This window comes from Channa argus, chromosome 20 (genome assembly GCF_033026475.1).
Source record: "Channa argus isolate prfri chromosome 20, Channa argus male v1.0, whole genome shotgun sequence".
In the NCBI taxonomy this organism is placed as follows: Eukaryota; Metazoa; Chordata; class Actinopteri; order Anabantiformes; family Channidae; genus Channa; species Channa argus.
Window position 1 is genome coordinate 13,465,016 of NC_090216.1, and position 17,425 is coordinate 13,482,440.

At 39.2% G+C, this 17,425-nt stretch overlaps 3 protein-coding genes and 1 long non-coding RNA gene across 4 annotated transcripts; 2 read left to right on the top strand and 2 right to left on the bottom strand.

The window, feature by feature from the left end:
- Positions 1-21: 21 nt before the first annotated feature.
- LOC137105420 (uncharacterized protein C16orf52 homolog B-like) lies at positions 22-7,857 on the bottom strand. Its single transcript, XM_067487590.1, has 3 exons — positions 6,908-7,857; positions 2,756-2,968; positions 22-1,743 (listed from the first exon to the last, which is right to left on the bottom strand). The coding sequence occupies exons 1-3, from the start codon at positions 7,011-7,013 to the stop codon at positions 1,559-1,561; spliced, it is 504 nt and encodes a 167-aa protein (XP_067343691.1). The 5' UTR covers positions 7,014-7,857; the 3' UTR covers positions 22-1,558.
- On the top strand, positions 2,879-12,850 carry LOC137105422 (uncharacterized). Its single transcript, XR_010911816.1, has 3 exons — positions 2,879-3,000; positions 6,815-6,999; positions 12,713-12,850. It is a non-coding gene; the product is annotated as an uncharacterized lncRNA (long non-coding RNA).
- Positions 8,132-14,598, bottom strand: uqcrc2b (ubiquinol-cytochrome c reductase core protein 2b). The gene is made up of 14 exons (XM_067487586.1): positions 14,451-14,598; positions 13,360-13,443; positions 12,771-12,920; positions 12,021-12,085; positions 11,860-11,916; positions 11,457-11,581; positions 11,123-11,220; positions 10,983-11,040; positions 10,735-10,830; positions 10,397-10,596; positions 9,609-9,689; positions 9,431-9,507; positions 8,657-8,810; positions 8,132-8,474 (listed from the first exon to the last, which is right to left on the bottom strand). The coding sequence occupies exons 1-14, from the start codon at positions 14,481-14,483 to the stop codon at positions 8,391-8,393; spliced, it is 1,362 nt and encodes a 453-aa protein (XP_067343687.1). The 5' UTR covers positions 14,484-14,598; the 3' UTR covers positions 8,132-8,390.
- Positions 14,599-15,456: 858 nt separating this feature from the next.
- Positions 15,457-17,313, top strand: LOC137105421 (NHP2-like protein 1). The gene is made up of 3 exons (XM_067487592.1): positions 15,457-15,657; positions 15,835-15,955; positions 16,855-17,313. The coding sequence occupies exons 1-3, from the start codon at positions 15,655-15,657 to the stop codon at positions 17,115-17,117; spliced, it is 387 nt and encodes a 128-aa protein (XP_067343693.1). The 5' UTR covers positions 15,457-15,654; the 3' UTR covers positions 17,118-17,313.
- The last annotated feature ends 112 nt before the right edge of the window (positions 17,314-17,425 follow it).

Sequence of the window (17,425 nt, forward strand, 5' to 3'; positions counted from 1 at the left end):
CAAAATCTTCTCTGGGCTTAAAATAGCAGCACTTCTGACTCTGGAATTGGTCTGAGGCTGTTGGGATATTTGACTTCTAGCTTTCATCAAAATAATTGGAAACATCCTTTAACTATACGACTGGCTTCCTGCTGCTGTCACTCATATCTGGCTGGAGCTTTTCATAAAACCCATCACTAAATACTTTGCTGTGATGTTCCTATAGCAACCTACACATTCTGTGCATCCCAGCAAACAAAGGAAGAAACGTGGGTGTGAGATTCTGCTCTGAACAAGCTCTGCCTCACTGCAGATAGGCATTAAAAGCAAAGCAACTGCAGAGAAATAGAGAAAACATAGTCACTATTTGAACTTCATGCATCTCCAAAATGTCAAGTTATAACAAAATGAAAATGTGTTGTTTTTAGTTCTAACCTTGAAATGACAAAAAGTGATCAGTGCAACTCTGACTCAGTCACACTGCTGATTCTGCGTGACATGTTTTACAAATTCAAAATTAAACTTCTCTGATTAAACAATTACAGCATTAGGATTTTTTTTCCATGATAAATATACTATTAAGGAAAATGCTGAGACAGTGTTACAATGAGTCACTTTTAATTAAATTCCATGCTCATTAACAAATATCACAGTGCTTCTATAAAATATTACAGACTGCCTGTCTGTTCATTCATACAGGAATAAAGTGGATCATCACCCCGACTTTATAAAACAAACTAATAGATGCAGTCGTTCATTTATACAGTGTTTAAACTACAGAAAATGTTCAGAAAGTCGAGTAATACATTCACTACATTACTAAAATATCCAAGTTGGAACAGAGAACAGATTTAGTTTGACTTATTTATGTTTTCTTTTGGCTGATCTTCGAGTTTCCATAATTTCCTATTTGAGCCCATGACATTAAAACCCTCTCGCTTAAACATACTGTAGTTATTTTAAGGCAAAGTGATCCACAAGACACAAAATAATAGGCCGGAATCTCTGGGATACATTGGTCCTTATAATAATAATAATAATAAAAAAAAAACTTTACAAAAAGACATAACCGGAGAATTCAAATAAATAAAATTCAGAGAAAAAGAAACTATATTACAGATTCATCCATGTAGCTGTGGTCAGGGAAGACTGGCCAATATCTGGCGCTTTTGCCAGTGTCACATCAGTCAAATCTCAAATATGTGCGTCTTTGTTGAAGTGATGAAAAGAAAGGTCAGTCATCCGTCATCCATTCTTAAAACCTTAAAATGGCAGATAATGCAGCAAGGCTCCTTTCAAAGTACTGATGTTTTAATTAATTCCCATTGTATGTGCGCGTTTTAATATTCTTGTAATTACTCCTTCATACTTATCGAGGATCAGGGCTTGCTGCTCACACTCTGAACAACATGCCAAGTTCAGCTCCAGCTATGTGAACTGTGATAACTCATCCAAAGAGAAAACCACAACCAGGTGCTTCTCAGGTCTGTTGCTCTTCAGCGGAGGAGAAGACAGATCCAATGACAGTTTGTCTCCAACTGTGTTTCTCTAAAGGCTCAAAATAGTGGAGGAGGTTAGGTCAGCCAGGCAAACACACCTTGCCAGCAAACAGCAAGCCCACTATGGTGAAGAAAATAGACAAAACAAAGAGCACATAGGAGGAGCCCACCACTGTGTTGTTGGGCAGCTTATATGGCTGTCCTCCAACCTCGTTGATGTAGAAACCGATTGGGAATATGAGAGCGGCCATACAAAACAGGACCACTGTGACAGAGAGAAAACAGAGGACAGAGAAGAGCATTAACATCCCCTCCAAACAAGTCAAATCAAAGAGTTTATTGTCATGTGCACAGTGAGGATAACATGATTCCCTTTACAATGAAATTCTTTCTTTGCTGTCCACAGTGTATGACAAATACAAGCAGTAAAAAGGTATAAACTAGATTATTAATAATAATTAAATAATTATTAATTAACAATCTATGCGGTATAAACGAAAAACTGCAAAGTAAGTGTGCAACAATGACACGTGAACATTCAAGCACCCGAATAACTAGGTATCAAGTGCATGAGCTGAAAACTGGCCAGCAATGAAATATAACAGTAAATAGCTAAAAGAATAAAGTTAAAGGTTTAAACAATAGCTAAGAGGAACAGTTTAAATAGCCAAAAATATGATGTGTTTTCATGTCAATCCATGTTATAATGCAGCATCTGGCAGATCTGCGTGGGTCTGTGAAACAAAAAAGTCGTTCCATTTTGACGGTCACAGCCCAAGAAACGAGCCCAGATCTTTCTATATTTAGAGCCATGTGAAGTGTAGCTCCTGCTCCAGTCTGCTAATTTTTTTCCTGCTTTCAGTAAAAATAGAAAGTGCTCCATCAACTGGAGCTAAAAGCTGCTCTCAAATTAAAAGCAATTCTGGTGTCGAGGTAAGATCTGTTTCTTTCATCAGAGATTGTTACGCTGCATCTTACTTACACTGACATTTTTAAAGCTATGATGACCAGCTCTGCCTCAAGCTGCATTTTCTGACCTTAGTGTGACAGCTGAAATGTTTCAGCCTGATATTGAAGAAACAATAATGGTCAAATAACAGCTGTAAACACCAAAGAAAGACTCCCAATATATCACTTTAATACATCCTGTTTTCCAAATATGAATTTCTCACTTCCTTTTGGAATGTCTTTATGAAAAGGGACAAAATCAGCTATGTCTGTAAATGGTGTGGTACAGATACTGCATAGACATGTTGGTCCATTTCAATAACACCTACTGCCTGTGAAAGCGATCCATCGGGCGTATCGCGTGGCCTCGTGGCACCAGTGTGACATCACCAGCAGACCACAGCTGACTGTGAGGGAGATGATGCCCAAGATGATGAAGAAGAGTGTGGTGACCCACTCTGGGGGCAGCTGCGGAGGAATGCAGGTCCGGTCTCGGCTGTGGATGGTCTGGCACTGACGAACAAGACCCACAGTCAGAGAGCCTACATGGAGACCGAAACAAGCAGATGAAGAGGTAAGTTAAGAAAACTCCCTTCTAGTTTTCTGAGCCCTCAGACTAACTGTGGGTGTTTTTGACTCATAATACTTGGGGATGTTGATTTTTGGTTAACCTTGTTTAATTTTACTTTTTATGTCAGATATGACTAACATCTTTCCAGATGGCAATAAGTAAAAGGACAAAAATAGCTCTGTAATAGGACACATTAAAAACCTCATCTGAATTTCTTATATCTGGCATAAACAACTTTTATATAAAAATCTCATTTGCAGCAACATTTCACATTATATTGACTTTGGCTCTACGATAGAAAGACCTCCCAGGAGTCTCTCCGATTGCCCACGGTGACCTGGGGCTGTGGAACCTGTTGGTATGGAAACGGGCCGATGGGCAGTGTGCCAGTGACAGCAGCAGTGATTCACAAATGACGTCAAACAGGTTCAGGGTTTTGGCATGAACTACTAAGGCATTAGAGAGAGAGAAGCTGTAAGATTAAGATCTGAGGCAGAGATGAAGAAAGCAATGGCCCTTCGTAAGACGCCAAGTCATGTGACGACCTCCTGTCTTCCGCAGCCTGGTGGGTGCTGTGATGTCAGACAGGGGGGCTTCTGCATGTAAAATAACAAACACTTGAAGCCCAGCAGAGACTTCATCTGCTCAACTCTGCATCCAGTACAACTGCAGAGGACTGCTCCAATGCTGCTTTTAAGCTGAGAGAAATGATAAACGAAAATCTCCCACTCCTTCATGTATTCTTTTGTCTCTTGCTTTTTCTTTTTTCTTTACCTGAATTATCTTTAGCGAGCACACAGAACAAAGTAGAGATTTATGCATTTTATTTTAGGGCAATTTAAACCCAGTGAATGTATAATTTACATAATTGTCATGATGGCCAAAATTAAAAGAAGCCAAAATCACAGTGAGAAATCTTTTAATTTGCAGGGAAATTAAACAAAATGAGCTGCTTTTAAACAAACACACAGTCCTTAAAGCCATTAAGACCCTTCAATTTACATTCAACTGTACTATTTTATAGTATAATGTGTACAATTATGGATCTTTCAGAAACAAATAATATTCATAGCTTTTATTGCCACTTATTCCACTACAATATGCTTAAAATTGAAGGTACTTTCTCAGCTCAGTCCTCACATTGTACTACGATGTACTACATCCAAAAATCTTCCTTCCCCAACATGTCTTCTCATATAATGAAATTAAAACCAGTAGTTTAAATGTTTAATGGAAATGATGATACCAGCACTAGAGTAATGGGCTGATGAGGCCCGAGTCACATTGTTCTTCAGCCTTACTTATTCCTGCAGCCTTACTTATTCCTGCCCTACACAGGATTTCCTGTTCCCTCCGAACACATCCTCTCATACCACACGGTGGGAAACAATGTAAAAAGACCATTGATTTCCCTGCAAACTCAACTCCCGCAGTCCAACTAAAAGGCACTGTGACTTTAGGCTATTGCAGGAAGTGGTTTGGTTGTTAGTGGCATTGTAGGAGAGGTGCAAGGATTGGGTAAAAAGAAGTCAAGCAACAAAAACTGATGAATGAGTATAAAAGGTGAAAAAGAAAACCTGTTCAATGAATTTTGTTACTTGTTATTTTGGTCCTTTTTTGAAAACGACTGCAGGTGCCCCACTTTATAGAAGCCACAGATAAGCCTGGTTATGGGTACATGGAGGTGGTGGACAGTAGATAATAAAGTTGTAGACCTGCTGTTTCCCGTTATATGAATATGAAAGAATCAGTTTGAATCCATTAATGGAATTGGGGATTTAGGAAATAGCATTTAAAACCTAAAATGCTTTGATGACGATGAAATGCAATTCTGTAACTGCAACTGTGATCGCTGGCAGGCTTGTGTGCATTTTGGGTGCAACTAACCCCTCTGTACACTCTAACAATGTCCCACTGCTTCGAAACTATTATCTCATTTGTTCACACTGGTGCACACTTTCACACACACGTCAATGACAAAGCACTAGAACAGATAGCTTATACAAGCTTGAGCGCTGAGAAATACACACAGAGATTTGTACACAGTCGCTCTTTTTACTTTTTCCCCAACTCCTGCATACACACTAGGCCCTTGTAGCCAAAAAAAAAAAAATGTCACGACTAAGCCCGAGGACTTTTAATTCTCCAGGTGGGAAGCATTACTCTCCCAGGAGGACTCATTATAAGTCACATAACTTCTTTACCAAAAAACACTTCCTCCCCTCAGGTAATTACTGTTCAGCTTATTAAACAGGAAGAAAAGGTTTTCAGTACAGTACGTAAAGTCATTTTACACCATGGTTTACTGTGAGAAACAGGAGGTAAAACACTCAGTGTCAGCAACTTAGGTCCATGGAGTATGTTGACCGATTTTCAGTGTGGTTAATCGTGTAATTAAATGACTGGTATGTACTGGATTGGTATGTACCTAACTTGCATCTGCAGCCAGTGTTTGTTTGTTTTTTTAACAACAAATTAAATCTTGCAATAACCATTCAGCACACCTGTTCTGTGCCCATCTCTGGTCTGAAAACGACCTACAGCAGCTGTGCATATACCATGGTCATACTGTCTGTCCATTGCAATAATTTTACTCAATATTTTGGTTTGGACTTTGCATCTGATCCTGACTCTACTGCAATAATCAGAGGGGCCAACTGTGCATAGAAGTGAGTTCAGTGAAAAGTGGTTTCCCACCAAAGTATTTATTAGCTTTATTATGATCATAGTGGGGATAATGGGTCATTTTTATTCACCCACAACAGTAAAAATCATTAGTATCTGTACGATTATTCTTTCTCATTTGTTCCTCATGGTGCATAATAAAAGCATTGAACCGAAAAAAAAGATGGTTTTAAATTGATAAATATATACATTATTTTGATATACTTTTCACATAAAACATATGGTGGCAAAGCTGTATAAAAGGTACAGTCCACTTACCAGTAGTACCAATTTCTGACTAGGGCATCAAATACACAACATCTCCCAGTCGATCCACTAACACAAATCTCTGATGTAAAATGTCATGACTCAGTGGTCATAAAGAAGCTGATTGAGAAAATGTATTTCTGGGCCCTTAAAGTGCTCTGACAATGTATATTTACAGCTTAAGCAGCTCCTCTAAATTAAATATTAAGCTACACACAACAGGTTTAATGGCCTTTTGATGAGTAAGTGTCCTTAGTCGATTCTGTTACAACATAGAAAGTAAAGCCCATTTTCTGTCTTCTTTTAACTATTTACTGATTTGTCCATGTGTCTATAAATCTTGTCATGGAATGATTTGCAGCAAGTCAACTACATATGGGTTATTCCATGCATCTTTATCAGTGCTTTAAAACTACATTCCCATAGGGATCATTTATGCTACAAAAATGCCCGTAAATAAGGACAAACATCTGTATCGAAATGCATTGTATGCTCACTGATTAATAAAAAATCTGTTGTACTTTGGCAGGGCAGAGAGATGTTTTTCTGGCCTTTTGGATAAATTTGAGTCGGTAAATTAAAAAACAAATCTGTTTTCTTTTTTTTTATTTAGCCCCAAATTATTAGTTTTTCCCCCATTTTGAAATACTGGATAGTAACACTTGTTCAGGCAAATCTTATCTCACAAACCACACTAAGGTTAGAACCTGTGGTGGAAGAAGCTCTGCCTGGCACAATTAATAATTCACAATCTGAGCACTATACGGACACTGATCTTATTTGTTTTCATCATTTTGATTAGAAAATGTTAGTAATCGTGATTCATTTGAGAAATGAAAATAACATTTTAAGTTTAGATTTTTTTTTCCCCCATTGATATATACAGTATGAACCGACCTTCTACAAATGCCCCAGAACTCAACAAAATGGGAACTTTTCCGGTATAAAAATATGGAGCAAAGTACCGACAACAACCTACCAGCTGACTCTCCAGTGTTGATCCAGTCCGGGTTGGCGATGCTGGCGATGGCGAAGATGTCTGCAGCAAGGAAGAGACATCCTGATATCACGGTGAGTTTATCCATCTCGTTAGACACGGGTGGAGGTGTTTGTGCGCCTCTATCTCACCTGTCTTTAACAGGAAACGGGACATTTAGAAGTCAGTAACGTAAACCCTCTTCACACGTCCCGGCCAGTGTTGCGGTAGAGGTTTTGGTTCCAACTACTGTTTGTGCGCACATCATGTTTGATGCCTGGGGCGGGCAGGGCGATTCTTCAATATATTTTCCTTTATTAATTCTCCGTCAACGAATCCTTGCCAGACCTGCTGGCTTTTCTCCAGCCCAGGAGGAGAGGTCTCGTGGATCACCTATCCCCGGATGCTCCGCTGCATCTCAGAGATACTTGCAATAAGCGGGTGTAGAATCCACAGAAATTGGAGGTGTAATGCTTTAATCGCTGATTAATTCTCCAGCTGTGAAAACGGGTGTGTGCATGCAGGCGACTTGTTTCCTGAGTCTGAGTATGCATGGAGCCCCCGAGCTCTCTCCCCCATTCAGGAGCTTTTTCTTTCCTTTGGACGCACACAGAAGGAAAACGCCGCCCATGCTCACATCAAAACGTTTTTCTGGAGCCTAAAGTCTCCACACTCACAGGATAAACTCCCTCACTTAACGCTTTTATAAGCTTCCCTACACATAGCAAGTGTGTCTTCTGCAAAACGATCCTCTCCGTAATGGAAACTGAAATCCAGTCAGCTCTCCATGTCTGTAGTAGGCAATTCTCGCGAGAAAATCTGTCAACCCCCGATGCTACAGCCACCTTTGGCATCGCCATAAATTAACCAACGGGCTCTCATTTATCCGAGGTGCCGAACATACTGCACAATTAAAAGTCCACTGTCACGCTCAGGCAATGAAGATCTACGAAGTATAACCTGTTTACTATGAGCTCAAATTTAAAAGCTGCAAAACCATCGCGATTCACGGTCCAAACTCACTTTCTCTCGAGCTTTTGAGAGCATCACACCAACCTCAGTTGCCAAGGAGCTGAAGATTTAATTTCGAGCAGTTCTCGGACTTCACACACATTCATGTTCACTTAATTCCTTTATATTTACTCTAATTTGGTTAAAAGCTGTAGATCAAGACAGTCAAATTAAACTTTAAGACAAAACACCAAATAAAACAATGAGAACTCCAAGGTAGCTTGATTTATTTATTTTACATCATGTATACAGCTAACGTGGACAAATGAGTAAAGCACAGCATTGTGATGTGCCAGAACAGCAGCATCTCAATATTTACCATTAGGACAGGCGGTGACGTCATGACATCGTATCTTAGAACATCACTGCAAAAGTTGATGATGGTTTCTTATCCTGTTTTTATTTTTTTTAAACTTAGAGGAAATAAATTCTCCTTTGCCGTTAAAGGGGACAGTACAAGGTGACGAGGAGAGATTTAGACCTCATCTACAAAAGGTGTTTTTATGAGGTTGCCGTTGGATGCCATGGTCTTCTTACCAGACACAAATTTCTTGGCAGCCTGAAAATAAATAAGGAAATTAAAAAGTGTGCCATTAAAACACATTTTAACACAGTAAATAAATAAGGAATATACATTTAAACATTTGTATATTACCAAAGGACTTAATGCAATATTTAACTTTGTCCCATTTTTAACATGCTAATGCTCACAGAGCACTAGGAACAACCAAAGTGTCTTACATTGGCGACGTCAGTCAAAGAGACATTTTCAATGTTTTTGGAGATTTCCTCAGGGGTGTGATAGGCTCCTTCAGCCAAAGCCTGGGTGCCCATGGCTTCCAGCAACCCCTCCGAAGTCTCCAGAGACATCAGGATCTGCCCCTTTAGCTGGGCCCTGCAGAGTGAAACACATACAAGCTCATCAGAAGCTACATAGGTGCTGGCAAGGAGAAACCTGTGAACCTTACTGAAATTTCTTATGAGTGTAAAGTATAAAGTAAAAGTTAATAAGTTAATGTCATAGTGAAGTTAGAATTTAGTTTTGATCTATTTGTGATTGTCATCCCAGTGTGTCAAGATAAACTGGCAGCCTGTAAGATAATGAATGAACGGATGGACGAACTTGTGATTCGGGGGGGTTAGATTTTTTTCCTACCATCTGAGTTTGTTGTTTTGTTTGTTGCCTGTTCTGAGATGATGTTTTGATCAACCCAGTTTCAAAAACTGCAAACTAGCTTTTTACTACTGTTACCGTTGTACAGAGACAAGGATGGTACAAAGTGTCACAGTTAAAACTTAGCAAGAGCAAGTGGTGTAACGTTCCAAAATACTGTATACTCAGTGCTTACTCTAATTTTTACTCATGCGTTATGGACAGACTTGAGTCATTATGTTTTACTATACCCCATTTCAGTCTACTTGTTGTGAGCTGAAATATAAGGTTGGTTCCCTCAATAATTTCATTATTAAAACTGTATGTTAGTGAAGTGTATTGTATGACCGTATCATGTTTACTTGGCTCGAGTGAGGTCAGCAGCTGTGACTCCACCATCAGCAACAGCCTTCACCTGGGCAAGAGCAGCCTTAATCACCTGAAAAGACACAAGAGGACAGAGGAAGAAATGTTACTGCTCAGTTTAACGGTTTGCTTTTAAAAACAGATCCTGTTGTGTATCGTATATGGGACACTCACATCACCAGCAGCTGCAGCCTGAGAAATGGTGTAGACTCCAAACAGACCAGAGTCAGAGTAGCTTGTATTGAAAGCACTGACCTGTGTAATAAATAAATAAGTAAGTAAGTAAGTAAGTAAGTAAGTAAGTAAGTAAGTAAGTAAGAGAAAATAGGAAAAACATTTTACAGATGTAACAAATATCTGTGGAATGATTCTCTAGTGGGTAGGTTGCAACTTTGTCCAGCTTTCACCTAGAAATCTAACACCAAAACAGCACACACATGGCTCTGTTGGTACAGTCACAGTGTTTCACATGCACTCAAGTAACCTGGTTACAGTCGCCTTTCTGAAGTAAGTGGGAACAGAGGATTAATGAATCCGGGTTGCCCTGGGTGGATTTCTTCTGGAGAATGCCAAATTTCTCTGCTGTGTATAAGCTTAACCAGGTTTTTAATTAGCTTTCCACAAGAATGCATCTGCATGACAAAAGGCTACAGACTGTAAAAGTACGAGTAAAAGGCTGAATGGAAGAAGGAAACAGTAGTGCCGCCTCATTTCACTTAAGGTCAAACTAAAATTAAAACCAGCACAGAGAGCCCTTTAGAAGTCTAAATAAATCACTTTCCCCAGTTTTTTTTTTATTCAGTCAGCACGAGCCGTGAAGAGGAGCTCCATTGTCTGTTTTTCTCTCTACTTTAACACACACACAAACTTTAGTGCATATAAACGTAGTCAGAGTCCACTGCCAGTAACAACCTGGCGTGCAGTTATACAAGTTTGTGTTAAAAACTGATATAACCACTCACATCAAAGGGGTCAGCAGTTGCCTTGGCAACACCCTGGACTAGTTTGCTGGAGGCACTGGATCCCCTCTTGACATGTGGGCCAGCTCCCAGTAAATGTTGCAGCACACCAAAGGCCACAGCCTCATTGGTGCCTGCTGCTGCTGACTGGCTCACCACAGCAGAATGGACCAGGCTGCTGGAGCTGGGGAGACGAATCTCACCTGGTGAGGGGCAGAAGGGATGAGACAGTATGAACGGAGTGTTTACATTTTTATTAAGATTGAAGATTTAAAGCTGTAGAAAAGCCTAAAGTGTTGATACAACGTGCATTTTTTCCCCCCAGTGTGAGTTCAGCTCACCTCCACGATACTGAGCTTTGGCTCCTGTAGTGCCTGCCCCACTGCGAATGTTGAGGAATTGTTCTCCCACCTGCTTCAGCACAGAATGGTCAACACCTGAAGTAAAAAACATGACATACTTATTGATTATTATGTATTTAAAATAATTTAAATACAGAATGTTACTTGGATATTTATTTGCACTAATAGGGTTATGGTGCTGATATTGTCATCTACTTAATATTATAAAAAGGTACAGTGACCCATACCAAGTCCAACAAGAGCCATTCTTGCACTTGTGAAATTATTCTGGACAAACTGGTGCAGCTGGAGAAAAAACATCAACATTAGGTTTGGATAGGCATATTATCACCATCACACTAGTAATATTTCCTAAAGCATTACATACATTTTCAGAGTGGATGCTGCCAACCATATGGTCAGGGCAGTACAGGGAGTTGCAGAGGGCGTTCTTGTAGGCTGCTTCATGTAAACCTTCAACCACGGCTGGAAAAGAAAATGATGAACCTCAATGCTATGATGTCAAATCTAAAACTGTTCACAGCATAATGTGTCACATTTTGCCCATGTTATAGAATACTGCCTAAATCTACTCTGATAACATGCGTGAACCTTATTGTAACCTCAAAGTGAGCTCTTGGGTCATTACAATTAAGTACAATTTAGTTTGAGACATGCACGAGCTTAGAAAAAGTAATTTGTTCTATGCAATAAAAACCCACCGATCTGAGCACTCTGTGCAGCCAGCGCCTTGTCTATCTTCACTCGGTCTGTCAATTCTGAAACCTCCCATGGCCTGAACTCAGGGGCTGTTGTCACATTGATCAAATACTCCATCACGGTGTCACTGAAGACCAATAAGAAAGGAGGGTGAAAAACATGTTAGTAACTTGAATTGCTGAGACTATGCAATCATCCTGTAAAACAGAACCATTTTAGAAATGCCTTAAACATTCATTTCACTGACATATGCCTAACGATGCTTTGCAAAGAGTTAAAACACCACCACTGTCATGTAACTGAGCTGAATTCAAGCTGAGCACAGCCAACAAAAACATTGGGAACTTTAATCACAAATATCTATGAATTGTTGTATCACAACACTGGTAATATTTAAAGACTCACATGTCATCTCTTAAGCAGTCAACAGTGTAGATCATGTTTTCCCTGGAAGAAGTCACACTATAGAGAAACATGTAGAGAGCCGGATAAGAATAATGATCAGGGAATACACATGTATTGTGATTTTTTTACAGATGATTACAGATTTTTGGGAAGTTACTGACCTCAGGCTTCCTCCCACTGCCTCAATACCACGACATATCTTGAAAGATGAAGCTCCTTTGGTTGTCTGGAAACGTATAAATGTGTGTCAACATCGAGTTGGGGCAGAGGGCAAAATCCATGCTCCAAGAAGATAAAGCTGTTAGAAACTGCACTAAACCCCTACCAAAATATTTAAGTATAGAAATGAGTATAAGTAAGTATTTAAGTATAGAAACTTACTTCTGTAAGTTTTCATACTTCATACTTCTTCACTTTTTAATTTTTTTCAGCAGTCTAACTTGCTCTTCTTAAATAAAGACTCTCCTTGCAGTGACAAACAGCCACATTCAAATAGTTAAAAACAGCACTTCTGCAAAATGTTCCTTTTTTGAAGGTGATGTAGATCATCGTGTAGATCATGCAGTGTCGATATGACGATCAAGTTGTACTATTATTTGCAATGGCGGCTGAAGTAGCGTAGACCTGAGTTGTGCTGGTACAATGCAATGACAAAGAGAATTTAGCTGTCTTCTTCACGCATTAACATTAAACTTCCAGTCTGAGTTGTTTAGCAGCTGCTCTGAGTCTGTTAAAGTTCTGCAGTAGTAAGAACCTAAGATAATTAAATCTAAACTAAACACTGCCACATAACGACTATCATAACTTGTGTCAGTTAAAAGTAAATAAAAATATCAGTTCTTTAATATTTCAGAAAGACAAGAGCTGATGATTGAAGACAGAAGGCAAGAGGCTGTGTTCCAGTCACATACCAGGTTGGAGGCCAGGCGGAGGAGGTGAGTGACCCCCAGATTGTCAGGAGTCTCATAACGACAACCGGCCTTGATGAACACACCAATCTTGGAGGCTGGGGAATAGTTCTCCAGGGAGGTGATCACCAGTCCACTGGGCAGCCTGGTCACCTAAACAGGAAAATGCAGACCTGTCCTTTAGTTTCCTAATTCCAATGAAATATGGATTTTTCCCTAAAATATAAAAGTCAAAAGCCAAAGTCTCATACAATAAAAGCTTTAACTTAAACTTAAATTTTCCTTGGATTAACTTAATGTTTTACAATAAGCATAATATGAGAAAATACAGCTAAATCATAAACATAAGAAACAAATTAGTTCTTTTACATGTAAATCAATCTGTATCTATATTATCAAACCACAACAATCTGGACATAGGTAATCAAAGTAAAGACATTTTCTGTCCAACATGCAAAGGATGCCCTGCTAGGAGTGAGCAGCCTGTGGAAATAGTCTGGGATGAACCAGAGGCTAAATGAGAGACTGGCTTGATATGGCAGCCGCACAGAACCATCACTGTGAGAGGAAAGATAAGTCAGCCACCACTGACCTGAACATCCTGTGGCTGTAACTTAACACATTCTGCAGCCCCAGAGAACTCCTTACGGGCAGCCTGGGCCGCGTAAAGCCTTGTCTAGAAAAAGAGAGTAAATGGGAATGTGAAACATTACAATTAATATGTTAACAATATGTTAACGTGCAGGCATGTTTTTAAATTTTCCATTCTTGAGCAGCTCCTGCATAAACTAAGAATTGGTCCTGCACTTTGTTTAGATAGAGCAGTGTCCAAGTCATTTTTGATTCCTATCTGTTTTATACTTGTGTTTGTTTCATCTTGTTTGAGCTGGATTTTGTTACGCCTGATGTTTCATCACCTGTTCTCATTATAGTTTTTGCCTCACAAGTCCTAAAAAGTGCTAAACTTGGAAATGTGAAGATCTTCAATACCACAACACCTTGGAAAACTGCATCTGCTGATGCAGACCATGTGGTGTGTTCAAACGCTTCAGAGAAGCTTCTAACTTTATGTCCTCGTGGTTTAAGGCTAATTATTTTCACAACAATAATATATACAATTGATGATGAGAGCCCATGTATTTCACTGCTACCAGGAAGTTGTGTCAATTATAATAGTAACCACGGTTGTTCTTTAGGTTAACAATTATTGTGGAACCTACAATCAAAAGTCTTACTGCTACCATCAGTAAGTAATATAAGTAACACAATGCAAATATTAAGCAACCCCACTAATTTCCAAAATAGCTTTGAAAGTGATGCTAAATCGTAAGCTTACATACACAAGAAACTAGCTAGCTAGCTAGCTCTCAGCTACCATAAACGACGAATAACGTTAATTTAAGACACGGAGATCAATAAATTGGGGTTTTGGGTTACTACATTAACCAATTGGGTGTTTAACGACTTGGAGACTTTTAAGGATGTAACGTTATCAGTTGTGTGCTGGTTAAGCACAAAGTCATGACAGGCTTCAGCTGACTGCTCTTCATCACAGTTGTCAGGACACGACCCTGATTTTTTTACACTGTCCAAAAATGAGAGACAAAGAGCAAAACAGACGACATTTGTGTTCTCTACCGTTCCGATACATACATTTAGACTACAGTTTATCTCACTCCTTACCGACAGTTGACTTATTCCCCGAATCCCCTTCATCTCCCCTCTCTCCTTCTAGCAGGACGATGAAGCAATATGGCCGACTTGAAAGTGCCCTACCCAGAATGCACAGCGTGGCCCTTACTTACACAACATCCGCAGCGCCAAAGATACTGCGCCATCTGTTGCCACGGAGATGAAAAGCGCAGACCTGACATAAACTGTACATGGAGATTGAACAATGTTCTATTTGTTCAATAATTTAACACATTATTTGAAACTGTGCGACTTTTGTTTCTGTATTATACTATGGGATTGTTCTGGGATTCTAAACATTTTATCTTAACTGTTTAAAATTTCAAGTACATAAATCTCAATGCTGAATATGAATAGCCCACAAGTACGAATGAAGAAAAACAAGATATAACATAATTTCTTTAAATTGTTGTTTCGAAAGAATACATCCCCTTTTTTAGTGTGACATTTATTTTATCATTACTTTACAAAAATGTACTTTTTTGTTTTCATGATGACTGCAGTTTGTACTGTACTATTGCAATAAGACTATTTCATAAATCTTTTTATCATCAAACTTTCATATTTAAAATGTATAACAGAAAATCTCAATTTAAAATTAGATTAGATCATTTTATTGTCACGGTGTTTGGAAATTCAGAAATACAGCTGATATTAACATTAACCAATTAACAACTTTATTCTTAAGGGACAAAGGAAAATAGTGTACAAGGCTTTTGTATAAGACGGTGAGTTATAGCCTTTGGGTAAAAGCGTATGACGTTTAACTGTTGATTTTAATGCCAGAAGTTAGGAACAGGTTGCCAACCACGTTTTATTACCCCGTGTAATTTATATTTGAAATGCAACACTATGCATTACCCAGCTGTCAACAAACTCTAGAGTCCAAATATATTGTTAGTAAAATAAGTTATAATTAATACGCTTAAATGAAGGGTTTTCTTGGAAAAAAGGGTTGCATTTCCGGTCGTTTGAGGCTGGTATCATACTGCGCATGTGCGCCACCACACACGTGTGGTAAACGTTTGGACACGCTGAATGCAGTGAGTTGAGAAAATCTGTTGCGCTAAAACAAAGCTATCACTTCTATAAAACATACTTTTGAGTTTTGTTACTTTTAGATCCTAAGTACAAGACGTATTCCTCCGTGAAGCATTTTGCCGAGAGGGACGGAATACCAGGAATCTGATTAAAAATGGTGAGTGTTGCTATTTTGATTGAACTAACAAGCTAATATGCTAGCTAACCGTTAGCCAGCCGAAGATAGCACACTTAAAAGCTATTTAACCTTAAAAATATAGCACCCTGGTGTTTCCTCGCGTCATATACGGTCTCCCATGCATAATGTTTGATTTCTTTGTCCTTTCTCAATAAGACTGAACCTCAAGTGAACCCAAAGGCCTACCCGCTGGCTGACGCCACACTGACCAAAACCATCCTTGACCTGGTGCAACAAGCTTCAAACTACAAACAGCTGAGGAAGGGGGCCAATGAAGGTGAGCAAATATGTAATCGGGGCACATATTTGAACTATAATTCAACAAATCAGTGGGTTTACGTCGAAGTGGATGATCTGACACAGAAACTACTAGAAACAGCATTTTCAATAAGAGAATGAAATGTGAATGCTCCAGCTCCAGCATTCACAGTAGATTAAAGTTTTAAATGAGTAGTTGGTGATTATTGAAGCTGGCCGTCATACCATGTTGGGGGTTTTTTATGTAGCCGACAATGGGTCTTTTTGCTACAACGGTCTCGGTTTGGTCCAAATAGAGTAATTATCCACAAATTGGTCTTGTCAGGATCTCTGTCAAACCCTGTGGAACATTTTTATCTATCACTTTCTTACAAACAACCTTGATGAGGCAGGCTGGTATTTCAATGGGTAGAACAGCAGGATCAGATGCAGAAGTCTGCAGAATCAAATCCCAGCCTACCCACCAGGTGTCCCTGAGCGAGAAACTCAGCCTAGCTCCTCAGGTGCCCCCTGCTGTGACAGCCCACTGCTCCCCCCAGGGGGTTGGGTTGAATGAATTTCATTGTAACATGTATGTGCTCAATTACAATGAAGGTTGTTCTGTTCATAAGCTCAAGCATAATTAATGTTGGCAGAAACAAATCAAGCATGTCTGGATGCCAGCAGGAGAAATTAACATAATTAAAAAACAGCAGGAGCAAGTTTTATCACTATTTGTTATTACTACTTGTGTTAAAATAACAGTGCAAAAGAAGTTCACAGCTTTTGAGTCTACCCTATTCCTTTACACTGTCAGCATGAGTGTCTTTGCCATTGCACTGTTTTTCATTGATTATGATAAGAAGGTCAAAATTGTAGAGCTATTAAAGAAATCTGATGTAAATACATTGTACTAACCATAATCCACTTCTCTCCTAGCAACTAAAACCCTGAACAGAGGGATTGCTGAGTTTATTGTGATGGCTGCTGATGCTGAACCACTGGAGATCATCCTCCATCTGCCACTGCTCTGTGAGGACAAGAACGTCCCATACGTGTTTGTCCGCTCCAAGCAGGCCCTGGGCCGGGCCTGTGGGGTGTCCCGCCCTGTCATCGCTACCTCTGTCACTATAAAGGAGGGGTCCCAGCTCAAACCACAGATTCAATCTGTTCAGATGGCTATTGAAAGACTCCTTGTGTGATTATAGTTGCACTGTTGTGATACTGTCTTCTTGAAAAAAGAGGAAGACAAATTCCAGATCAAAACAGAGGCCCATCTTTTTTGTTTTTTTTTCATAAAAAAGAAAATATAGTGGTTTTGTTTTTTTAGGGCTGTAAGTTTACTTTAATCAGTTTGCAACATCATCTGATTCATAATAAAATCATTTTTTATATGTACACTGGTTTTGTTAATTTATTTTTGAATTTTATTCTCATCTGCATTTATTTGCTGTAGTTACAGCTTTATGATACTTCCTGTTTTGTAATTTGAGAAGAAGATGCTTTTAAT

Excerpts from the sequence above, each read along its gene's own strand:
- LOC137105420 (XM_067487590.1), bottom strand. The coding sequence starts at position 7,013 with ATGGATAAACTCACCGTGATATCAGGATGTCTCTTCCTTGCTGCAGAC. Across the intron at positions 2,969-6,907 it reads CAACACTGGAGAGTCAGCTG|GCTCTCTGACTGTGGGTCTT; the intron begins GTAGGTTGTTGT and ends GTCTCCATGTAG. Across the intron at positions 1,744-2,755 it reads ATGGATCGCTTTCACAGGCA|TGGTCCTGTTTTGTATGGCC; the intron begins GTAGGTGTTATT and ends TCTCTGTCACAG.
- uqcrc2b (XM_067487586.1), bottom strand. The coding sequence starts at position 14,483 with ATGAAGGGGATTCGGGGAATAAGTCAACTGTCG. Across the intron at positions 12,086-12,770 it reads TCCGCCTGGCCTCCAACCTG|ACAACCAAAGGAGCTTCATC; the intron begins GTATGTGACTGG and ends ATACGTTTCCAG. Across the intron at positions 9,690-10,396 it reads CAACTGCTGACCCCTTTGAT|GTCAGTGCTTTCAATACAAG; the intron begins GTGAGTGGTTAT and ends TTTATTACACAG.
- LOC137105421 (XM_067487592.1), top strand. Across the intron at positions 15,956-16,854 it reads GAGGAAGGGGGCCAATGAAG|CAACTAAAACCCTGAACAGA; the intron begins GTGAGCAAATAT and ends CTTCTCTCCTAG.